This window comes from Gymnodraco acuticeps, unplaced genomic scaffold (assembly GCF_902827175.1).
Source record: "Gymnodraco acuticeps unplaced genomic scaffold, fGymAcu1.1, whole genome shotgun sequence".
Classification (NCBI taxonomy): domain Eukaryota; kingdom Metazoa; phylum Chordata; class Actinopteri; order Perciformes; family Bathydraconidae; genus Gymnodraco; species Gymnodraco acuticeps.
Genome location: NW_022990003.1, coordinates 157,501 through 184,085, shown reverse-complemented (window position 1 = coordinate 184,085; position 26,585 = coordinate 157,501). Strand labels below are relative to the sequence as shown.

Genomic DNA, 26,585 nt, shown 5'->3' with positions numbered 1-26,585 from the left:
AGTGACATCATTAAATAAATTGCTTACATTTAATTATACACAAGGTAATCTGACATATACATCTTTTATACATAGAATATTCTTCACATTTTGGCATGGTTAAACATGATCAATTCCTTTTTTATTTTCAACACTGACTCCCACCACACATTTCATCAAGGAGGAGGACAACATTGGAACAGCCAAAGACAAACTTTAGTAAATACACCAATACAACACTTACAAATGAAGTTCTTCACAGGAATCGCCATTCATGTCTTTTTAGACATTTCACTCAAAACGTATTTGACCATTAAACCCTTATTTGAATTCTTTACAACATTCAAACGTTTTTTTGACAACATAGAGTTGAAACAGCAAACTCTATAAGTTATGAATTAGATTCTTGATTTAAAAGAGCTGTCTGCAATTTTACTTTTCAAATTAAAATAAAACACTGTGAGAGGGCAGCATTTTTCTTGCATGAGTGTGTGTGCGTTCACATGTACTTTAATGTTTGTTGTGCTGTGCAGCTGGTACAGTACCACGTTTATTCTTCTGAGCATGTAAGCGTCCTTTCAGAAGAAATACTTCACTCCATTACCCAGCAGTCAGTGCGTCAAGATGGAGAAGGTGCTGCTTTTATGGATGGGTGTGATAGCAAACCTCAACACACCCTCTGATAACTTAATACTTCCTAATCTGTTTCCATGAGGCTCCATACCTATAGCCATGTTAATACCAAATAGTGTGCGACCACTGTCTCGGCACACATTGAAAATAGCAATCTGTGTGTGTGTATGGTTGTATGTGTGAGTGCTATTGTGTGTGTGTAAAAGGAAAAGAGGGATGGCGGGGCAATGCACTTCTATGCTCATTAAAACATGCTCACCGCACAATGTTTCAGCACCTGCATCCAACACAATAACACACACATACACAAACGCAGACACATTGACAATTTAAAAAGCTCTGACCCACCAAATCAAACATGGCTCAAATGTAGGAATTAAAGAAGTGGAAACACTGACTGAGAGGAGCAGACAGAGTGTTAAATACAGGGGGGAGAGGCAGCCACAGAGAAAGGCAGAAACAGAGGCAGCACATGCTGTGATGCCAGGTAATAATACATGTTGTTCCTCGCTGGTAATGCAGTGTAAGAGTTAGGCAACTATCACACTCTACTTGTCATTCTGGGCCACCTCTCTAATGGGAGCGCACACACACCAAAACGGAAAGTCACTAATGTCAGATGATTACTCATGTGTTGTGACCCATAAGCCTGGCTGGCCATGACCTAGATGGGTCAGACCCAGGTGAGATTCAGCTAGACGCTACATGCAAGCTCAAACACACACCTTTGCACATTCAAATGCACACACGCATAAAGGGAAGGCTGTTGTAACAGAAGCTTTACAGCTTTCACAAACAAACACAGACTGATACAAAACCTAAGCACCCTTTTCCTCTTTGATTGAATAGTTTGAAAGTATTCACCACATGCATGCACTTAAATAATGCATGCTATGGAACATAATATCATAATGCATCACCAGCATCTGGACAAGATTGTCCACAAGGGGCCTCACTATTAAAAACACATTAGCTTTTAGTTTGTGGATTGATTTTTTTTAATCATATGCTCAGTATGTTGTCTATTAAGGCTGAGAGCCTTGGGAGTTATAGAGACTACTGAAAAGTGTGAGTATTGTACTGGAGTGACATCTAATGTTGTATTTAATACATTGGACAATGTTGTTAGCTCAAAAGTTGAAAAAGTAAGGTGCTTTCCCAGCGAAAAAAGTTAAATGTGTGACATACACATTTAAATACACTACAATGCCAGCGGCTTGAGAGAGTTGCTGTACACTCAAAAACCAAGCCACACACACTAACACACACACTGAATCTCGTCAGTGATGTTGTGGAAACAGAGCTCCTGACCAATCACAATGAGCTCAGGAACAGAAAGGAAGTCTGGGATATATGAGTCCAGTTTTCACTAATGAATACCGTTTGTGTTTGTGTATACATTAACCTCTCTAACACCTGCATGCATCTACACACTCATACACACTCATACACACTCATACACACACACACACACACACACACACACACACACACACACCACACACACACACACACACACACACACACACACACACACACACACACACACACCACACACACCACACACACACACACACACACACACACACACACACACACACACACACACACACACACAATGGAATAAATCAAATGCATACTTTTGATATGTGCAATTGTAAATATTTAACAAAAGCACACAGCAGGTCCATTCAGTATAGCAGTGACTCTCTGACAATCCCTTTCCAAAAAACAATCTTCCTCTTTTCTTTTTAAACGTGTATCGTGTGGATCTTCTATGTCAGCTCCCTCTCCTCTTCTCCACCGTACATGTAAGAGTTCTATCCAGGCTTCTGCACATACTCCTCAGACTTATCCCAGTCCGACACCCATCCCGACCCGGCTCCGGCTCCTCCTCCGGCTCCTCCTCCGGCTCCTCCTCCGGGTCCTCCGGCTCCTCCTCCTCCTCCTCCTCCTCCTCCTCCTCCTCGTCCTCCATTGGAACCAGCGACTGGTTGGCTCATGGCCCCGTACTGCCCGCCTCCCCGGTAGAGATCCTCTGTTTCATTAGCCAGTTCGTCCTCATCGATAATACCACACTTTTCCTCACTGGTGTCTTCTATGTCTGCCCATGGCTGCTTTTCCCCTGATGCAAAGAGTCCTAGTGGGGAAAAATACAATAGGTTTAGACCGAGGTCTCCTGCACGTAACTAACCGGACACTTTATTCAGAGTCAAGTCATACCATAGAAAATCACTCCTCCATAATGTACGAGAGAAGCTATAAGGAAGACATACTTCCACTCGTCACGTGTCTGAAAAGAAAGGCATGGAATATGGGTGAGAATTCTTTCGTCACAGCATTTCAAAGTTGATACAAGTAATTGTGTTTTACCTTGTGTTTAGTCATGGCTCCCACAATGAGAGGACACACCATGCCAGATAATGTGCCCACCCCGTTTGAGATGCCCATCAGTATGCTGGCGTATCGAGGGGCGATATCCAAGTGATTGACATTAAACCCTGGGTTAAAGAACAAAACAACATATTATACATTTCTTACAATGTTAGTGAAGCAGTCACATGGTGTCCATGTAGTGACAACTCAAAATAACAGTTACCGATTTAATCATCATGACATGTTTGGAAACACACTTATTTGGTTCCTTGCTGAAAGTTGAAAGGTCAGTACATTACATTACATTTCATTTAGCTGACGCTTTTATCCAAAGCTACTTAAAATGACCGATTACAGGGACATTCTCCCTGGAGTAACTAAGGGCTAAGTGCCTTACTCAAGGGCACACTAGTGGGGGTGTTCCTGGCGGGATTTGAACTCACAACCTTCCGATCTTCAGCCCACCTCACTATCCATTAGACCAGTGGTTCCCAACCTGGGGGGCACCAAAGATCGCAGGGGGGCGCCAGGCCTCAGATGATTTGAGGCCAAATATCAGATTTAGACTTTTTTTAATTTATTTTTTTACATACTGTATAATTTTAACGCAATACATGATTGTCACTAAAAGCCTTGTCTCTACATTACAATAAAATATAAAAAATAATTGATTAATTTTAATAAAAATTCAAGTTAGTAGCTAATAAATGCATAAAAAGACACAAATGTATAATTCTTTCTTTAATAGAAATATTTCTTCTGCCCGTAAAGTGTCCAAACCAGGCTTTTCTGGATAAGCGCATTTTTAAAACATAGTCATTGTCCATGCCGGTTTCAGTTGGATTATTTGTCACAGTTGCTCCGATCAGATTGGTCTCCTCCATTTTGTAGATTATTTACGACTTTTGAATCCACATAAACACATCGGCAAAATCCGGCTTACTTTGAGCATGTGTTTTAAACAGTTTAATCACTTTGAATTGTTTCCACTTGCGCCTTCCTTTAATTTCTTCATTCAGCGGGAATCCAAATGAATTAATCCTGAGTCCAATAACCATCAAAGTCACTCCAATAGTGCTCCTTAATTACGCTTTCATCCTCCTTTAACAAAATACTTCACATGCATCCAGTTTGTGACAGTAGTTGTAGCATTTTGAGACTTTGAAACTTTAATTACTGCTGTGGCGCAAGAGCCCCCCCAAATGACTCCTGCTGGAAGTTGTGCCCCCCCCCCAGGTTGGGAACCCCTGCATAAGACCACCACTATCCCTACAACACTGTGTACAGTGAACATGTTGCTAAAAGCTGCAGCTTAGCTTAGCATAAAGACTGTAAAAAAGAGCTAGTAGCAACCCTGGTGTTTGTGAATATTAAAAATGATGTTGTTTGGTGATTTTTATTTTTACAGGGCTTATGTGCCAGGACTATTGTTAGGCTGGTAGACAGCACACTTGTTTATAACATCTCTCACCTGAGATAGCAAATCCACTGAAACCCACAGCGAGGACCAAGAACGAAATGGCAACAGCTTTTGTGTGAGAAAATCCCACAACCAGCAGGAGGGTGGCCTCCATCCCAAAACCTGAAACATGGAAACACAACAAAAGTGTAAAGGGCAGATCTCCACCAGGTGTGTCTCCTCCCCAACAAAGAATGATTGAATCTCACTCAGTTTTCCCGGCTCTCTTTCAGTTGAGACGGCAGTGAAAATAACACATGTTGGTATTTCTTTATCTGGTGTTGTGACTACTATCTTTTTTGAATTGACTCACTTACTAATTGTTTTTAATAACATATCGGGTTCGGAACGCAATTTTTTCGCCACGACAAAGGCCAACATTTGGTTTACAACTATTTAGTTTTGCCTTGCCAATAGACAAAGATGCCTTTTATTAATGTGACCATTACCGGTAGTTAAAGAGCACTAAGGAAAAAGAGCAATAACAGTGAATACTTTTTTTAGGAACAACCACAAGCATGGTGAGGTCCTTGAGCATTAATTCATAAATTAGCAAACAAATATATTATCCTGATGGTTCCAGTAGTAGGTGAGATTAACCATGGACACAAATTATACATGTGTTTATACACTTGCAATTGAAACACTGATACAACCTTTAGGATGAGCTACATTATTGATATGATTCTAGTACTGGCAGAGCTGCACAGTTGCTGTGTAAAAGGTCTCACGATGTTTTCTACATGTTAGGTCCTTACATTTTAGGACACTTATGCCAATCAATAAAAATGTATATAATGCAATAATTTAATGTCATCAAACAGAAGGATGTTGATTGAACTAATCTCAAATGCTGCTTACTTTAGTCTCTCATTTTCTTTATATTGCTTTCACTTTAGCAAATGTGAAATTACATCATAATTTATACATTATTTGTTTCGTGTGTAATTCAGTTACTGCTTTTGGGTTGTCTTGATATTTCTTTCCCCCGTTCTTCACAACTATCACCCTTTCCTGTTCCTGTTTTACTCTCACCTCCACAGTTCATGAGCTTCCTGACGTTGGTGGTGGTCATCAGGTTGTGGGTTCTCAGGTAGTCCGCCAACTGGCCTCCAATAGGCACGATGATTGTCATCACCAGATGGGGCAAAGCTGACACCATGCCCACCTGAGAGAGGAAAGGGGGGAGATAAAGTGTGAGAGGAATAGTGTTTTTATACATTATCATAAACAAAGGGGGTTGAAGATTAAAATAGATTGAACATCTCCCATTTAAGATAACTGGATTAAGCATATTTTTCATAGCAAATGGAACTGGATAATAGTTTTATGCGGATTGGGGCACCTTTGAAATGAGCTTAACAATTGTAAATTGTGACATAATACATATGCAGTCGAACAGTCACCCTTATCTCCTAGCATTTCCTATCGCCTCTACACGGTTTGCTATCAAATTAAAGCAAAATACACTTAAAGACACCACTAGCATTGTTATGCCATCCCCCAGAATTACATTTTCTATACATCTGTTGAAATACTTGAGATGATTAGTTCAAGGTTATTATGACCCATAGGCCAAACATGATCAGGTTGAAATATACCAACATTTCCCTCCAGTGACTTTGAGCAAAGCCTTAACAACACATAAACCCTCCATTGACAGTTGCTTTGGGCATATTCCAATTGTGTTTATAAAACGTGTTTGAAAGCAAAATATAGAACAAAAACTACTTCTGTAAAGAAAGTATTTTATAGGTTTATGGATGATATAATCTCACCTTGCCGATCTCAAAGCCAAAGACTTCCTCAAAGTAGGCGGGCTGGCTGATGAGCAGCAGGTAGAAGGTCCAGCTCCTGCAGAAGTTGGCCACAATGATAGCGTAGACTGGCATGGAGGTGAAGAAGGCTTTCCATGGGGTTTTAAATTTCTGCCACCAAAAGGAATAAGATATTACTGGGATGCACTGTTTTGACTAAGATGGTTCAAGAACAATAGAGTCAAGGTAAATATTATATAGAGAGTGTGTATTTGTGTAAATATGCAGGACTAAGAAACTTCCAATGGTACATTAATGGTAAACATTTTAAAGAGCCATACATGCAGAGGATTAAGGAATGATCCAGACTCTCCGATTGCATCTTCAATGTATTTCCTCTCCTCTGTTGTGATGGTGGGATGGGCTGCAGGACTCTCATACGACACCAGAACCCAGAACAAATACCAGAATATCCCAAAACAGCCTGGGAGAGGAAGAGAGAGAAAGCAAAAATAAACCAACATGGGTACAGAGGATAAAAAGCTAGGAAGCTAAAGAAGTGATACAGAGAAAGGGAGAACACTGCACCTTGAACCCATTTTGTTGCACTTTGTAACTTTGGATGATATTATATGGAGATATTTGTTATGGTTGTCCCTGTCATGTCCTCAAGCTGCTCTTCCTCAGCCATGTGGGATTTACTGAGTTTCCTGATGGACAGAAAGCTTCACTTGTTGCTAAAGTAACGCTAACAGTAGCTTCTGTCAGCTAGCTCTGTTAGCTCAGTTAGCTTTGCTGCCAGGACTTGAGCTGGCAAACAGACAATGAATCTGGTTTAGTGACATTAACTAACTTGCTTTGTCTTGTGTTGTTGCACTTGCTTGATGTTAAGCTATGATAGCAAAGTTGTCAGCTTACTGGTTTTTTATTATAAGCAATATAATCAGAACAGACGCAGACGTAAAAGCTCTACACATTAACCTGAGCATACACGTTCACTTGCTCTCTAAAACTCAGAATCAGTAGGATGTTGTGCTAAGATTTGGATTTCAAATACTTGATGTAGAAAGATAAATCATTTAATTTATATAAAAGCTCAGCCATTCTTTAATTTTAGCTTTGGAAACACACCAGTAGGAAAAATGTCCATTTGAAATGAAGATTGCTTGGGTTTGCATTAATATTTTGCTCAGCTGATAGTGCTGCAGCTGGCACACATGTATAAATATACAAGGATACTAACCATAGACATAGAATATTGAAGACCATCCGGTGTATTGAACCAGTATCCCGGCTAAAGGCATTGCCACCACCGCCCCTGCATAGGATCCTGAAAGGCATCACATATAAAGAAAAGCAACATATTATTCATTTAATAATACCATTTCAGTGCTCGAAATGCTTACTTTATTGATATTCAGTGGTCATAGAAATCTGCATTTACAGATATTTCAGAGATATTGAATTTTTAGGGGAAATATATCATTAGACTAGAAACTTTACCACAGAAGGCTGTTGTTGCTAATCGACTTCTCTCAAGAGGAGGCGCCCACTTGGCCCAGATCCCGTGGCAAGCTGGATATGATACACCCTGAAGGACACAATACACAATACAGTCAGAGAATCACTTAGGCATGGTGGAGTAGTCTAAAAAAGAAGTTAGTACGTTTATGTTTATTTAGGATCCCCATTAGCTTTTGCTCTTGACAAAAGCTACTCTTCCTGGGGTCCGACACTTAAAACAATACAACAATACAACAACATTCAAGACATAAGTCCTGACATCATGAACAACATAAACAACATCATCAACAATCTCATCCACATTAACCAGTTCAAGAGGAAATACAGAGAAATTATTTTCTCGAGGTACAGGGGGGTAGGTGTTTGACTATGTGTATGTGTATGTGTGAGTATGTAGGTGTGTATATGTATATGTGCATATATGTATCAATCAATATCAAACTCAGCCAAGGGTGAGTGCACAAGACACCCACCTGTACAAAGCATGAGATAAAATTAAATTAGGGTACACAGTTCACAAGGGTACATGGTCCTTAATAGATGGCCCTTCAATCTCTTCTTGAAAGAGGCTCTGGACTCTATTTCAGCAAGGTAGTTTGGCAATGAGTTCCATTCCATTATAGCTTCATAAGTCACAGAAGATTTCAGAAGATTTGTCCTGGGTTTAGGTGCCAGTAGATGGCCTGATGTAGCTTATCTAGTCTTATGGTCATGCTCGTCTCTTGTGTAAACTATTTGATCATAAAAATACAGTGTTTTTTTGCTAAATTGGACATTTCTGAGAAAAGTGATAACTCCAATATGAGTGCGCTTCGAACAGTGGAGAGCTAGTCTGGCAGCCTTGTTTTTGAGCTATTTGTAATTTCTGTATGTGTGTTTTTGCTGCTGATGACCATATGACCGGACAGTACTCAAGATGTGACAAAACCAGAGACTGAATGACTTGTTTCAAAGTGGTTGGTGTTACATACTTTGTACATTTTCTCATCACAGCTATGCTCCTTCCCATTTTAGTTACGATACTGTCTATTTGCTTTGTCCACTTTAAACCAGAATCAAGAACAATGCCAAGCAACTTAGCCTCGATTACCTGTTCGACTGGCTGACCAGCCAGTGTCAGGCTTAATTGAGGATTGCTGCTTAACATATGTCTGGATCCAAACACCATTGCTTTTGTTTTTTCAATGTTGAGTACCAGTTTGTTATGTTGACCCAGTCTGCTATGGCTTTAATCTCTATTTTAAGTAGATTGTTTAACTCACTGCATGTTGATGCTGTACTGTACATTGTAGAATCACATACATTATTACTCTGGACTTATTTAATATGTAAGGAAGGTCATTTGTGAATATTGAATATAACAAAGGCCCAAGCGAACTCCCCTGTGGGACCCCACACTGCAACACCTTACTTTCAGAAAAGCTCCCATTGAAAAAGACTCGCTGCCTTCTCCTATGCGGCTTTCACACCAGCGCTTTTCCCTTTCTAGCTCCGAGCGGGAGCTTTTCTGGTTCAGCTCCGGTTTCCCTTTTCTGCTCCCGCTCTGTTCACACCGCCCAGAGCTCGACTGGTGCTGCCACTGCTGCGTCATGACGTCACCGTCAACGCCGTTCACAACAACAACAACAACAACAACAACAACAACAACAACAACAACAACGGGGAACTGCGTCGGGTCGATGATCGTGTTGTTTTTAATCACACGAAGCCAGATTAAATTAAATAACGACTTCTCCAACCTTATACTTTGCTCCAGAGTGCAGTGGTTCATTGTTTATTAATGTGTTTCTGCGGCATTTACCGACCGCTGCAGTGTTGGCTGCTCTTCCACAGGAGTTTATTCTCCTCCGTTAGCTCCCGGTTAGCTCACACTGCAGCGGCCGCTCTAAAGTATTCACTGTCCGACTCACACAAGCAGCTGATACATATCCCCAGTTCCCCTTAGCCTAAGTCAGGGGTGGCCAACCAGTCAGAGGTTAAGAGCCACATTTTTTCTATGTTACTGCAAAGAGCCACATCAAACACACAGTCACTGATAACGCTTGTTTCAGTTTTTTGTTTTCTGGAGACAAGATTTCAACCACGTCACTGATGCATTTTTGTGGCATTGGGATATATTTTTTTTAAATCCTCTGGAGCAGAGAGAGCAGCTGTGGATTATTGTTATTGATTATTGCATCAGTGTTTCTTAGGGTCAAAAACACTAAACTCACAACTTCAAATGAAAGCATTTAGTTTATTTAATAAAAGAGCACATGTTCAATGTGAAAAGTGACAGTAGTTATAGATTATTTGCAATTATTATATATATATATATATATATATTATATATATTTTTTAAACACCTTGAATTTCAGGGGGGGGGGGGGCGCGGGGCTCCGTTGGCGGGGCGCAGCGCCCCTCCAAGACAATGGTAGGGGAAACACTGGATAGTGTTTAATCAACGATAGGTTTTCCCCCCCTCAAAGGTGATTGGTTCACTGCATCGCAGGTATTATTGTGATTGGCTCTTGGGCCACATCAAAATTAGACGCGCTGTCATCCTCTCATACTGACACCTGACACACATAGGGAGAGCCGGGACGAAAGTAACACGGGACGAAAGTAACGGAGCGATTTTATCCGAGCCCAAACAACTTTGACCGGCCAAATTACGTCAGAATTATCAGCATTCAATACTTAACAGACCTACTAAATATCAGGTTTAACTGTCAGGAGTAGCTAGTGTTGTCACGGTACCAACATTTTGGTTTCGATACCAAGTCAAGAATTGCGATTTCGATTCTTTTTCGATACTTTTCTTAAAAAAAGGGAAACAGTCTTAAATGTAATTATAGTGCTTTATTTCACACCAGAACCATAACCATAACACAAACTTTTAAACAATGAGAAAAATAAATAAAATAAATGACAAGAATTCGTATTAAATAAAATCAATACATTTATTACAGACAGGCCTCGTGGTGTCCGTAGGCTTGCCCTCACTGTCAGAGATATAGCTAAAATACTTCAAAATGTCGCTTCTGGCGTCTTTTTTGTCAACAAGCCGAGGCGCAGCGGCAGTTGCACTCCCACTTGCAGCCATGCTTCTCGTTTTCTCACATGCTCTGGCAGCTAGCGCGTGCATGAGAGAGGGGAGGCACTTAGAGCGTGCTTGAGAGGGGAGGGACTTAGAGCGTGCTTGAGAGGGGAGGGACTTAGAGCGTGCTTGAGAGGGGAGGCACTTAGAGCGTGCTTGAGAGGGAGGGACTGCAGGCACGGCTGCAGTGCAGGGAGTGGAAGCAGAGCGCTGAACACACACGGCTCTTATTAAAACGGCGCTTTCTCACCGGAGTACTTTTCCCCGTCATTCTTAAAGTACCGATACTAATGAAACGGAGGAATCGTAACGTTTTTAACGGCAGGGTATCGTGGTACCTTTCAAGTATCGGTACACCGTGCAACACTAGTCAGGAGTCAGTGTCTCTCCCCCAAACTCACACATATACAATTCGATATGAACTGAAGAGCCGCATGAAACTAGGCAAAGAGCCGCATGCGGCTCGAGAGCCGCGGGTTGGCCACCCCTGGCCTAAGTGAATGTGTGTCAGTCTGAATTGACGCTGTTTGGTATCACAATGCTGTTATGAAAGTTTCTCTGGTATAAAATGGGTGATGTTAGCAACCGAAGCTAAACTGACTACTTGCTATTGCTATCCTATTGTGGCATAAACCGTTTTCTACAGGCACATTTTACCGGCGTATTTTTATTATGATTCTACTTGTGATAGTCGGACACGACAACCTGTGCAGCCCATGTATTGATTCCATCCGATAGCTGCTATAATACAAAACAACACGTCTGCCTCTCTCCACAATGATCAATAACAGTGAACGGATGGTAAAAGTAAGGTACAAATAAACAGAATCACACGAAGCCTGGTTAGTGTTGACTTTATAAAGTGTGTTTATAAGCACTACTGCTTGTAGGCAGGTTATGACAGTCGACCCATGTTCAGGGGAGGTGGGTTTAGTTCCTGCACGCCTCGACATAAGAGAGACGTAAGCGACGCCACCTCTTAGCTCCGAAGCTCTTGCCTCTAGACCGACAATTTTTTGGAGCTGGAAGTGAACCGGATTCCGGAGCTAAGAGGCGGCGCCGCTGCGGTGTGAACAGGAAAAACCGGCACTTTTCAGGCTCCAGCTCCGAGCCGGAGCTGAAAACGCGTTGGTGTGAAAGGGGCACTAGTCAGGTAGCTCTCCATCCAACAACACATAGCAACAGAACCAAAGCCATAGCTTTTGAGTTTGTTCAGCAGCAGACTGTGATCGATTACATCGAAAGCTGCGCTAAAGTCTAACATGACAGCTCCTATAAGCCTCCTATCATCCATGCTCTTTAACAAGTCGTCGGTCATTTGTGCAAGTGCTGTACTTGTAGAGTGACCATCTCTATAGGCATGTTGGTAGTTCGTTGTCAGATTGTTACTTGAAAAGTAGTATTGAATTTGGGTGTATACTATTTTTTCTATTAATTTACTTAACACTGGGAGGAGACTTATGGAACCAGCAAAGGTTTTTCTTTTATCCTTGGGAAATGGGATAACCTTGGCTTCCTTCCAGATCTCGGGGCACACACCTTGCTCTAAACTTTTATAAAAAATGTGACTCAATGGCTTGGATATGTATTTGGCCGTCATTTTGAGCAGTTTACCATCCAATACACATAAGAACATAAGCTCATACTGTACCTCAACAAGGCCCTGGCATATCCTGACCAGTATGACGCAGCTGTAGTGGCAGCGAGCAGCAGATGGAATCAGCATGTTGAGGACTGATGTTGCCACTATGGCAAAACCAAATACTCTTAAAACAAAAGAACAAAGAAGTTGCATCAGATTGAATATTCAACATAATGGTCGCATGACTTAACATCACCACGTCTAAGATAGAGGTTACTCATGTTCGGCGTGAGGACATTTAGTAGTCTCATTTAACCACTTGTTAGCAATCGTATTTATTTAGACATATTTGACATTCACCTGTTGGCAGCAAATTTCCTACATATAAAGCCCCCCGGGATCTGTGTGACGATGTAGCCCCAGAAGAAGGAGCCATGGATCATCCCGACTGTCTCAGGGTCCCAGCTGAACTGTGCAGCCTAGAGAAAAGACGGAATATAGCTTTTTTTTTGCATTATTTTGACAACAGGTAAATTGTTTGGTATGAAAAAAGTATCATAATGAGGAAGTCAAGTGGGAGCACCAATGTACAAAATACAGTATGTTCACCCTGCGAAATATTTAAACAGATCATAGAAAAACAAAAACAGATATTACAAACATACTTGACAGAGACAGACTGATGCAGTAAATCTGAACGCTTTTATTTCTTGTCAACACTTACCACAAGCACTTCTTTGTTGCCTTTGTAGACAGTATGGTCATTCACCATGCTAACAATGGCAACGCCCAGGTTGCACCGGATCCCGAAAGAGATGCAGAATCCTAGGCCAGACAGGATGGCGATGATGTACCGCCTCGGTAAGCCACAGCAGGTACAGTCCACCACCGGCAGCTCCTTCTCCTCCACCAGCTCAGGACGGCCCTCCGCTGATAACTCAATGGTTTCTCCATTGGGCTGCCGCTTCTCAATCAACCTGAGGGGAGACACAGAGAATGAGCGTGGAGGAAAGGAGGAAAACAAGCTGGCCTCTGCACCTCAGAAAACAGTGTGGATCCAAAGGCTTCCAAAGATATATCAAGCTTTAGAGGAATCGTTTGTAAAAGCTCACACAACATTGGCTTTTTCAATTTGATGTAGGATTGCTTCCATGAGAGACAATGCACTTTGGGTTTATTCTGTTTACATTTTGATTTAAGTGATGGACCCACTAAGTTACACATGGTGCAACAGGAAAACACTGAATCTATGCATCTGTATGTTATTGGGTTTTTTACACAATATTATTAGGATCATCTGCTCTGACAGTGCAACACTGCAAGAATATATTATAGACATAATGAATTCTGCCAAGTTAATGTTTTTAGTCTGTCAGCAGAATTAAGGAAAAATGACTGGCCCAATGTTCATGAAAAATTAAAGCATAGACCAAGAGATAATGCATGACATTTTGGTGTTAATTCAAATTACAGGGCACATCAAATAATTATATTTCACTTTTGTTAACGTTGTTAGACAGCAGGGCCTTAGAGGTCTGCCCTCTCTTATCGACCTTCTCTTTTTATTAGTTTTCATTTAAAAATGTGCTACTAAAAGCAATCTGCCCAGCTGCTCAATTACTTTAGGGGGCTAAAATTGTTGTCTGGCATTTCCCTGAAACACAAACATTACTCATGAAAAAGATTGAGAGGTCACGGTGAGAGTCCGATGCACACCACCCTTGGGGACAAAAACAGTCTTTGCTTCAAGAAGAAATGTGTTTGTATGCCAGTCTTAAAATGTACGAAACATTGTGGCAAGGCATCGGCACACATTAAGGAAGACAAGGCTTCTCTTTATCTCTCATGCACATCTTTAAGACACAACATGATTCTCAACAAGGAGAAATTAACAAATGTTAAACAAATGTGGGAAAACTGGTATCATTTAGTGGGGTAAGCATGTTATTATGGGGCAGTGGCAAGGAGTGCATTTATCTTTTCACTGCAGGGATTGGATAGAATTTGTCTTCTTCCCCTAGGTTACTTTCTATGTCTTTCTCTCACACACACCTCCATGCAACATGCACTATGTCGGGGTCGTGTCTGACTCAGCACGTCCCAGTGTGTGGAAGCAGCTGTCACTATCCGAGGAGCAGAGTTAGCCACGACAGCACATTCTCCAGCAGGACGCCTCGGACCTGCTGCCATACTGGTGCTGTGCAATATGTAGGGATGTGTGTTTAACACCGCTAGGTTATTCAGACGGTATAGTAGTGCAAGAGTCTTTTAGATGAACATTTCACAGAACTGCAAAATTAATCTAAACAGTTCAGGTAATATTGTAGGTGTGGTTTCCAAAAAATACATCCATTCTGTCTTATATTTCTTGTATGTCTTAAAGGTAGGGTAGGTAAGAATGGAGAAACCAGCTCGAATGCGCTAGAATTTGAAAGTACGCAGCCGGAAAAAAATCAGACTTCCTTAGAGAGCCCCTCCTCCAACACGCATGAACGCACACATGACCAATGAGGGCACGAGATAAGTTTGTGCACAGATGGAAAGCTGACAGGCAGGTAGGCCATCCAGTTATCTGAGCTGGCTCAGATGATTGGTCGTGCTTTTTACAGCTACGGCTTCCACAGATGACGTTTTTTTATGTATTTATTGTCAAAGCATTTCATATATTCATTGCTATCGGGATGTTAAGAGCATTCCATGGAATATAACAAAAAATGTTACTGAAGTGAATTACCTACCCCACCTTTAACCTTTTTTTTGTTTATCTAAATGTTTCTTTTTTTGTCAACCAATGATTTTCTGAATGTAGTTTTTAATTATTATTTAATAGTACACTTTATAATCAGTTTATTTAAGAAGAAATAATCAGTTACTGTTATTTTAGGCTGATCATTTTTGTCGTTTTTTTCTAAAAGAGTCAAACAGAGAAGTCAGGAGAGCGGCCATCTGTGCATTATAACCTCTATGCCAGTGACCACCAACTGGCGGCCCGCGGGCCACATCCGGCCCGCCAGACATTCTCATCCGGCCCGCACGACGGGGGTGACTGGCGGAGCAGTAACCACTGTGTGCAGTATCGGAGTCCAACAGAGAGGCAGCAGCTGCGGGACAGTAGACTGCGTACTGCGAAACCTTCCCTGCCTTGAAGAAGAAGTGATCCTTCGTTGTGAAGAGTTGTGTATTGTGCGCTCCGCACCACAGCAGTAGCCCCGCTGCGACAGAGTCCAACAGAAAGGCAGGAGCTGCGGGACACTGCTGGTGATGACATTAGGCGCATTCACACTGCGGTACTTTTCCCACAAAGGTTCATGTGAACTTAGTTCATGTGAACTCTTTTATCGCGTTCACACCAAAAAGAGCCGGTACTAAAATTAGTTCATGTGAACCTTTTTACCCCCTCGAAAGTCACTGCAGGGACTTTCGAGCGGCTCTTTTGTGAGAAAAGAGCTACATTTCTGATTGGCTGGAAGGATTGCAAACCACGCCCCGCAAAACTCCCAAAAAGTTTTGTGAAGCCGCCATTTTATTATCCTCGCATTAGCATTATTAGCATTAGCATTAGCCCAGCGCAGAAACGCAGAGAGACTAACTTATGGCAACACAACATAAAACATGGGAGTGGTGGAGATGAGGAGGTGTCGGCGTTCTGGCGATTTACTCGGAAGGCTTCAGTAGAAGCTGCTGGGACTCCCAGCAGCTTCCATGCTAATGCGAGGATAATAAAATGGCGGCTTCACAAAACTTTTTGGGAGTTTTGCGGGGCGTGGTTTGCAATCCTTCCAGCCAATCAGAAATGTAGCTCTTTTCTCACAAAAGAGCCGCTCGAAAGTCCCTGCTCTCTAGCAGTGACTTTCGAGGGGGTAAAAAGGTTCACATGAACTAATTTTAGTACCGGCTCTTTTTGGTGTGAACCATAAGGCGCTTTCACACTGCGGTACTTTTCCCACAAAGGTTCATGTGAACTCTTTTATCGCGTTCACACCATAAAGAGCCGGTACTAAAATGAGTTCATGTGAACCTTTTTACCCCCTCGAAAGTCCCTGCTAGAGAGCAGGGACTTTCGAACGGCTCTTTTGTGAGAAAAGAGCTAAATTTCTGATTGGCTGGAAGGATTGCAAACCACGCCCCGCAAAACTCCCAAAAAGTTTTGTGAAGCCGCCATTTTATTATCCTCGCATTAGCATTATTAGCATTAGCATTAGCCCAGCGCAGAAACGCAGAGACTAACTTATGGCAACACAAAATAAAACATGGGAATGGTGGAGATAAGGAGGTGTCGGCGTTCTGGCGATTTACTCGGAAGGCTTCAGTAGAAGCTGCTGGGAGTCCCAGCAGCTTCTACTGAAGCCAGTCCCCAACTCCGGGGACTTCCGGCCGGGGACTTTGGGCGGCAGTATACGCCGTGAAGTGGTTTGCGGCCTGCCAGTAAACCCAAAGCAGAAGAAGAACAAGTGACGTCAGCGGCTTCATTTGCCTAATCCACCCCCAGGGACTTTTTCCAGTGTGAACGCGATCTGTACTTAGTTCATGCGAACTAAAGAGTTCACATGAACTAAGTTCACGTGAACCTTTGTGGGAAAAGTACCGCAGTGTGAAAGCGCCTATAGGGTGTGAACGCGATAAAAGAGTTCACATGAACTAAGTTCACATGAACCTTTGTGGGAAAAGTACCGCAGTGTGAATGCGCCTATTGTTGTCAGCTGCTGATACTGCTGCTGCTGCTGCAGCTTGTGGCGCCTGCTTCGATGAAAATAACTTTCTAATATCCATAACTGTATAGGCTATTAGCTTAAAACTCTTCAGGCACTAGGAAGGATCACTTCTTCTTCAGGGCAGGGAAGGCTGATGTGTCGGTCGCGAACGAGCCGGCTCAAAGAGCCGGCTCTTTTAAGTGAACGACGGGAACCGGCTCTCGCCCGCGAACGAGCCGGTTTTTTTTTTTTTTTGCGGAGGGATCTAGATCAGCTTGAAGGCACATTATGCAATGTGCACTGTGCACATTATCCCGCTTATTACATGGCCACATTCTCAACAAAGTAACGACATGACTCCCAATATTAATTGAAATGCTTTTATGGATTTAGAAAATGATTTTATTGATTTAAAAAATAGTTTTATGTATTGATTTAAATTGACATGCATCCGCTAAGAAAAGTAGTCCATTGTTACTGTTTGAACTAACGTAGCAACGGCAGGAACTACTTCGATAGTGTTTTTGAGGAGCTTTTTGATTACAGATTTGAAAACATCGTTGCTTGCTTTAAAAGTAGCACAATTCATTATGTCAAACCTTGGAAAGTATCTAGATATCCCTGCCCGAATGCCAAAGTAACTGGCAACTGAATATGTGTCGCCGTTTGATGTCTATGTCTGGACCGCTGCGTAAAAAGGAGGGTTTCTGCCCCAATACTTCTCTTCTTACTTCTATAAGAATAAAACACGGAGGACGGAGATCTCTTTTTCTCCCCCTCTTCTGACAGCCCAGCAGCTGATCTCAGAGCACGCTCCCCTCTCCTTCAGGGGGGCGTGGTCAGCTGCAGCTCCCAGAATTAGCCCCCTGCAAAAACAGCGCTGGAAAGAGCAAATAGAGCGAAATGAGGCATGGCTAAAATGCAGGATCTTTTTGGTATTTTGAAAACAAAAACTATATTTATATACTTTATATAGGTCGATACAGTAGCCCCTTTTTTTAAATAGTTTTTATAGGTGTTGCTATCTGTTTTGTGTAGCGTGGTTCTACAAGCAAGTCAATGCATTCATTGGGTGGTATCAGAGAGTTACACGGGTCTGTAAATGCAATGAAAACAATTGGCCACAGCAAATCATTTATATTAAACATGTAATTTTTACTTTTGAATACTTCAGTACAAAGGTTGTATTGAATAATTTAAGTGATATATGTGTACACATATAATTAGTCAAAACAGGGCTACATTTGATTTAATTAAAAGGTATAATATGTGGTAAACTGAAGAGCCGTTTGGGAGCCGAAAGAGCCGGCTCTTCTTGGTGTGCCGAGCCAAATGATCCGGCTCACCAAGAAGAGCCGGAATTCCCATCACTAAAGGCTACGCAGTACGCAGGCTAATGTCCCGCAGCGGCTGCCTCTCTGGTGGACTCCGGTACTGCACATTACTCCCGAGACATTTTCAACAAAAAAAAAAATCTTTTTACATTTAAAAAAAAAAAGTGAAACATCCGGGGCTTTTCAGAAAACATCCGGGGCTTGAGCCCAAGTAGCCACCCCCTAGCGCCGCCACTGGTGTGCACACTGCACAGCGCTGCACCATGTCTGTGAGCGAGAGAGATGCAGCGTGTCTGTGAGGCCCCGCCCCCGCACGCAGATGAGAGAGAGAGATCTCTTTTAAAATATATTGAAAGTTAGAAACGGAGATGGTTAGATAAAATGTGCAAGATAACGTTTATGTAGCATTTATTTATTGTCGAAATGATAACATTTCATAACGGGATCAAATCAAAGTGAATGGCCTGCTGCTGCTGAATGCATGGCAAGTGACTGGAACAAATTATTACATCATTTCAGATAATAAATAATAATGATAATTCATTCTATTTAGGGGCGCCTTTCAAAGCACCCAAGGACACCTTACAATTCATAACATATTCCAATGAAAGGTTTTAAGACAGTACAAAGAATGCAGTCCGGGTGATGTTTTTTATGTGGGGTGCAGATGAGAGGGAGCTGTCCAGAATGACACCAAGATGTTGTGTTTGAGTTCTTGATAAGCCATTAAAACAATAAAACAAGTGTCTCCTGTTCACCAAAACATACCCATCTGTTATGGAAAAATAAAGTATTCTAAAAGTAATCTGAATACGTCTTTTAAGATTCTGTATTCAGTAACTGATTACAGAATACAAAGTAACCCTGCCTAGAAGTGATCCTTCGTTAGCGTGAAGAGTCTGCTAAGCTTTATGCGGTGTGTGTGTGTGTGTGTGTGTGTGTGTGTGTGTGTGTGTGTGTGTGTGTGTGTGTGTTCCGGTCAACAACTTCAAAATGTTGGGCTATATAAAAATCGCTGGCCCGCGATAGTGTCTATTGGATACATTTTGGCCCTTGGACAAATGTAGTTGGTGATCCCTGTGCTCTCAACAACACACGCACACGCACACGCACACGCACACACACACGCACACACACACACACACACACACACACACACACACACACACACACACACACACACACACACACGCACACAAATATGCTACACTTAATGCTTCCTGCAGGTTTTTCCAATTAAATCAGACATAGTGCCACCCTTTTGAATGCATGTAGCCTACTGTATGTTTTATTTCGGAGTCCACAGTAAAATGCGCATGTGTGTTTAAGCCGTCCACTTTCCATTGGGCTGATCCAGTTAGTCAATGAGCTGGAGAATCATGAACATAAACAGGCACAATCACAACGAGGATGTGTTCCCTGTAACAAGGATGGTTGCAAATTCGAGGTTCAGATTGTTCCTACATTCACAACATTGAAGGCAGCTATCTTTTTTGTAAGGAAAGATTCAAGACAATTCCTCTCTCTCAGGCTCTCAGCACAGGGAAAATCCAAGATAACTCACACACCAACACAAGACAAGTCAGACTCTGACTCTGCTAAATTATGGATGTGTTTTTGGTGAGATAAATAATTCACTCTAGCTTTTACACCATGATCTGTCACTATCTATCTGCTATAGTCTGTCTGCATACACTCTGTCTCCTCCAGTCTTTTTATACCTCAGATATGGAAGTGGATTTCACTACCTCCCCCATTTTTACACAGCACACTCCTTATAATCTCTTCATACATCCATCAATACAGAAAACATAATAATAATAATAATAATAACAGATATGCCAGTATAAATATTAATAAATGAAAACTTGGTATATCATGAGATATTCTACATTTAAGGTAAAATACAATGAACTACTACAGGAAAGTATGCTTTGTAAAGCAACGTTTTTGAATTTGTAGGAGATTAAAGCGGCTGCATCCACTCTCTCCCGCTCTGTCTCTCTCTCCTAATCTGTCACAACATTCAGATTAGGATTACAAAAATGATTTACTTCCGGAAATGAATATGGAGAGACAGACGGGCGCTGGGCGTGGCTCTGTCACGACACACTGTTGAGTTCATGCTGTCCCTTCAATTATCAGGGGAACGCTTTGTATTCACGTCTTCAAGCTGTCTATAAACTGTTAACATGTATTTTATTAGTGCTTATAAACGTCTTGTAATCTTGATTTAGTTCTTCTGGGTAATGCTTTGTAAGAAATAATAGTAAAAACTGTTAATAGCCTAGATATTAAGGTCTTATAAATCCTTCTTATCAAAGATACTCTGAAAACATGATGTCAAAGTGGATAATAATTTTTTTTATTAATCCTCATAAACGCAACAAGAAAGGCTTTGTAAAGGGTCACAACTGACATGTAAGATATTTTAACTCATATTATACGTTTTAAATGCTATTACAAACAATTATAAAACATATCAACAAGAAATAGAGCAACTTTGACATATTTAGGGATTTTTAAATATACAAGTTGAAATATACCATAATAGTGCTTATGATTATAATCATTATATATCATGATATTATATTTGTAAAGGCCTGTATTGGGTGATGTTTTATAGAATATTTCCTTTGTGCCCCCATTTTTGCCTAAATATATGTGAAAATTAAGCAAAGTAAAACAACAAATGAAATAGCTGTCTCAAAGTGTGCTTTTGTGCTAGCCCACCAAAACATTGGTTTATATGTAACTCATTATTTCAATTGATTAACTTAGAAAACTATTTTCCAGATAGTGTAGCTGCAAAAAGCACATTGTTAATAAGTGTGTATAATAAGGTATGATTTTATCATAAAAAAGCTACCAAAGGAGACGTGCAAAATAGATTAACTCAAATAATGATTGCAATGCTATTACAAGCAATTATAAGACACAGAGGCTTTTATTATTGCCTTGAAGCCGTCTATAAACTGTTAACATGTTTGTAAGTGTGTAAAAATGACTTATAATCGAAATGTGTCTTTATAATGATTTACAATTAACCTTATTCTCAAACTGCTTATAACATAGAACTGGCTATTTGCAAATCAGTATGCTTTCACTATCATCATTGTCATCATTTGAGTCAAACATTTAATAATTTCTTAAATGTTCAATTCTGCCCCATTTGTTTCAAACTCATGTATTTTGAGCCGGATAAATAATTCATATATTTCTGAGAAATTACCAGTTGTTAAAGGTGTAGACTGAAGGACAATGTACGTCAATCTTCATTATTTGAATGTGCACAGGCCTTCACAGAGCTTCAGCATTTCCATCAAAGTGCATTAAACATAAGACACAGAAAGATGAAATGGTTACTAATTCAGTAAATGAAAGAGGATGTTCTCATTTGACACAAGGGTGTGCATATGTTGAATCAGTTGTCGGACTCACACTCTGTGCCAAACAAACGTGCTGACTCGCCCCCCCCCCCCCCCCCCCCCGAGTGGAGCTCAGTATCCTACTTCAGAGCTAGTGAAGGTTGCAGGACGATCCTCATTAAACCTCCCGACAGATTGCAGCCTGACAACAACACATACGCTACCAGCTAACGAGGCTAGCCCACAGCAAAAATTAACGTTAATTGCAGATGCTTCCCACTAAAGGGCAATCTCACTCTAGTGTGTGTTTGTCCACAGGAATGAGTGTCTTAAAAATAGCTAAGGGTCTCATGCTTCTAACATGGTGTATTAATAGGGCAGTGAAGGCACACTCACATCATAAACAAATAGGAAAAGTTGAAGATAAAGCAACATTTGCAAGTATGCATGGAGGGCAGCACATAACTTGCTAGGTCTGAAAGAGTACAGGTATGAATCAAAGAGCTTTCTTGTGGTCATTTGCCTTCGTGCGAGGCTCACAGTGCTGTGTTCCTGTACTCAGCTGATGTAGCTCTTCTCGTTAGCATAGCGAGGATCTGATTGGTCTCAGCTGGCAACAACTAATGAGCGAGAGAGCATGAGCAGGCAGGAGCACCGTGACCTCGGGCTCTCTGAAATATCATAATTACAATATAGTAACAGGCTCAGTGGAGACTCAGCATCGACACATACCTCACACTGAGCTCTTTTCTGTGCTTTTCACCAGAGCACGAGAAGCAAAGTTCAAACTATAACATCATTACGAATTAAATCTGACATGAAATGTTCAAAAAGTCAGCCTGACAGAGCAATTTAATGTAAATCAATATACCGCATTGCCACAATACACAATAGATTATAGAAATTTGATTAGATAAAAACACTGGAAGAGAAGAGAAGTATTTTTATTTTGTATAGACCTTAACTTTTTTGTGTTTTGTGTGTGTTTGTTTGTATGTGTGTGTGTGTGTGTGTGTGTGTGTGTGTGTGTGTGTGTGTGTGTGTGTGTGTGTGTGTGTGTGTGTGTGAACGTGTGTGTGAGAACGTGTGTGTGTGTGTGTGTGTGTGTGTGTGTGTGTGTGTGGGTGGGTGTATGTTTGTTTGTGTGTATGCAGATGCAGTCAGCACTCACTTAGAGATTAAGTCTACTTTGTGACTATATAGATAATACGCCTATGAAGGTCACACGTGTAGGTGTATAAACGCTTTGTGTGTGTGTGTGTGTGTGTGTGTGTGTGTGTGTGTGTGTGTATGTGTGTCCACAGGAGAGGGAGGACACAAAAGTGGTGTGACAGGATGGGGAGGAGGGTGTCTCCCTGGGTGAATCAATCCCACAGAGACCCAATCTGTTCACTTCAGGGAGAAGAGAAGCTAACAGAGGAAGGGGGAGACACCACGATCGAAATGACTACATAACTGAAATTTCTAAGATAAATATAAATCCTTAACCTACAGTCTATATCTCCACATATCTGCTTTTTAGAAAAAAGTACTAGAGTAGGTGGGCTGACATGAATAAATAGAAGTGTTTTTCACATACAACACAATGCAGGATCAATTCAGCACACAGATGTGAACAAATAGTGACCAGGGCGTTATATAATATTTTTACTGTCAACCTCCCTCGCTGTCTCTCTCTCCCTCTCTATCATCCTCTTATCGGAGGATTACGCAGAACGCTCTGTGAATTTAATATACAGGCAGGGTAACAAAAGTCCCGGGTCACCAACCGGCACAGGAGACTCACGGTGGTATTCTGTCCCAGCTGATATTTTATCTCAAAATCACAAATCAGGCAAAAATCATGATTCTTTTTTTTTGGTGAAAAGTGACCTCCTGGAAGATTATCACTGCTTTAACATCTTAATAAGAACATAATAATGATGGTCCATCACACTAATAGAAATAGTATTTAACGACTTTAAACATCACTGAATTTTGCCCATGGCTGGTTTGAAAATGTGGGCTGCACATTAAAGCTAAAAAGCTGCATTTAGTTGATTATTCAATCCACAACTGTGTCGATCAAATGTTTGTTCTATTTGCATGCAAGAAACGCAAAGAAAATGGGTGATTAATATTATTAAAATAATGTATTGTATTTGAGAGAAAATATATTTAAATGTTAACTGAATATGGTAGGATGCATACAAATATTACCTATGGCTGTGGGATGTTTTCTTGACAAAACTAATTATTACGTATTATTTAGGTTACCTCAAGGCATGGAGGCAGTGTAAATGTGACCAATTGAAGCATTACTGACATCATGGATACAACCAGTATCGCTGCCAATAACTGTGCATGCTGAGCGGCTACAGCTGACTTTCCAAACTGCTCAGCTTGGGCAGACACATCATCTACGGGGACCCTATAATAAACCTGTGTGTGTGTAACCACTCCCACACACACACGATACAGGTAGAGAAAGGGACATAATATACACACTGATAGACAAAAGTTTGAGTCGGAGACAAGCAGAACTGTCTCAAATGTAATGTCAATGTACATTTTTGTGTTTTTTCAAATTCTTTAAGAATCCCAAAACATCCTAGGATTCAAAGAGTAACGTTTATTTGCCTTCACTACAAAAGCTGCTTGGAAAGTAAATATCTTGATGCTTAGAAACTAGTCCATTAGCTTTATCATTGTCACTGCCATTGTCATAATGTCAATGATTATACTGTCATCGTCACAACCCCTAGACTGATGAAGTATGGCAGCAATATGTGACCATTATTCCCTAAGTACCGCATTGGGTGGCACTGTACAACATTAATAGATTTACCTTTGGCTATTAAATCCACTAAAGCGGAATTATAAAATGGCCATGGTGGCTTAACTACAATATTACATGTCACACTTTTCCAAAAAATGCGCCATTTGTCAGGACCCCCTCTGTCTGAGAGCGTGCACAGAGAAGTAGCAATGCTGCTCTGGGCTTACTAAAAAATTAATGTCAAGAACATAGTGTACAATCTTTTTTAAATTGATAATAATGCTATAAATAAAATAATGGCAAAGAAATCTGCAGTTCTTGCAGTTAGCCCAAGACTTAATAATCAGAAAATGTAATAAAATACACATAAGATCAATTAATTGAATATTTAACACCACCTTTTAGACGTCTGAGTGGTAACTGAAAATGTTGCACTGCATGAAGCATTCCAGCGCATGTAAAATGGATTAAAAATAGATTACATGTTATATTCTGTATTGCCTTGTGCTTAGTGAAACACAAGCTCTCCTGGTGAGGCCGTGCAAACAAAGGCCTGAATGTAAAGTCTTTTAATAAACCTACATGGCATTCTTATGAGATGCAAAACTGGATGCTATAAGAAACTGTGACAGTGATAATGGTAATAAGAGGACAGTTGTAGTGGGATTATATTTCTCGAGTATTATGGAGTAGTTTCCAGACATCAGGAGAAGAATAGATGATGTTCAGGTCTACATTTGAAGTTGTTGAAAAAGGAAATAGTGAGAGTAGAACAGTAGAGTGCACTTGACCTTACAGTGATGAAGTTTATGCTTACCTAGTGGAGTTTAATATAGAAACAGGAAGATGCATTCTGATGGAGAAAATGTTTAAATAATAGATGATCTCCTGGCTGCTTTCATCAGGAGGGATTTAGTCTGTGAAGTGGTGAGATTGCACACAGACACACTCGTCTTTTCACACAGTGCAGGGATGTCCTGTGTTCAAGATGTAACACTATAAACACGCACACAGATAAATACCTAAAACAATCAGTTTTCCTCATAAATTTGAACAAAAATATTCACTTTCTCTTTCAAAACCATTGCTTGTACCTAACAGTGTGGCCACATCAGACCGAGTTCACTGGTTAAGCCGAAGGATACGCCCACTAAAACCAATTTGGATCCAATCTTACACATCACATCTCTCATAGCATCAGCTGCAGCCGTGCACACGCATGGCTCACGACCAGTTAGTGAGAAAAAGACTGAGATTTGCATGTCCGTTAATCTGGGAGACACCGATAGGCTGGAAAGTTATCTGTGCTGGTGTCAATGGCTCAATGGGTGGCAGGATGGAGGATGGAGGAGGAGGGAATGGCTGGAGGAAGTGACATGGGCCGGGATGGAGGGAGAGGGAGGGGAGAGTTTAGGGATTTGCGTGGCCCGACAGCTGGACTGAAAAACAGGCTATTTCAGGACGGGATTTATACGTTTGGTTGCTACCTCAAATCCTGAGAGAGCGAGAGCTTAAAGCAGCGGTTATTGAGGTTCTATCAGTCCTTTTAATCTCTCCTGTTTTTGACTGAAATATTGTCATATCACCAATCTGTGTTGCAACTTTTGCAATGATATGCCATTTATTTACATCCAAGTTTGAAATGTTTCTAAACAAGGTACTGCAGTATGCCCTTTCTTTAAAAATTACACTGTATGAAATGGTCAAGGTCAACTTCTTTGTAAACCATCTTTAAAAGCTACTGTGATTCATGTATAGAGGAATTCGACTGATACAGATTCACACTTTTTTTTTTTATAACACTAAATAAAGTTCTTTAAATTGGTACATTTAATGATTAATGGCCTGAGGTTCATTAACTAAAGTGAGACAGAAGAGGCTTAACTTTTGTGGTTGCTCTGATATTTCAAATGGTATAGTAACATTAATGTAACTTTATTTATGAAACAATAAATGGATTGTTGATAGATAGATAGATAGATGGATGGATGGATAGATAGATAGATAGATGGATGGATAGATAGATGGATAGATAGATAGATAGA

At 40.9% G+C, this 26,585-nt stretch overlaps 1 protein-coding gene across 1 annotated transcript in view; it reads right to left on the bottom strand.

Annotated features, from left to right (window-relative positions):
• Positions 1 to 15: 15 nt before the first annotated feature.
• slc17a7a (solute carrier family 17 member 7a) overlaps positions 16 to 26,585 on the bottom strand; it is a 27,549-nt gene continuing 979 nt past the window's right edge. The window contains 12 exon segments of the mRNA XM_034212952.1: positions 16 to 2,752; positions 2,836 to 2,905; positions 2,986 to 3,113; positions 4,460 to 4,570; positions 5,483 to 5,615; positions 6,226 to 6,375; positions 6,546 to 6,688; positions 7,448 to 7,534; positions 7,708 to 7,795; positions 12,459 to 12,573; positions 12,750 to 12,868; positions 13,114 to 13,366. Coding sequence (XP_034068843.1) covers positions 2,388 to 2,752; positions 2,836 to 2,905; positions 2,986 to 3,113; positions 4,460 to 4,570; positions 5,483 to 5,615; positions 6,226 to 6,375; positions 6,546 to 6,688; positions 7,448 to 7,534; positions 7,708 to 7,795; positions 12,459 to 12,573; positions 12,750 to 12,868; positions 13,114 to 13,366 — 1,762 coding nt within the window. The 3' untranslated portion in view covers positions 16 to 2,387.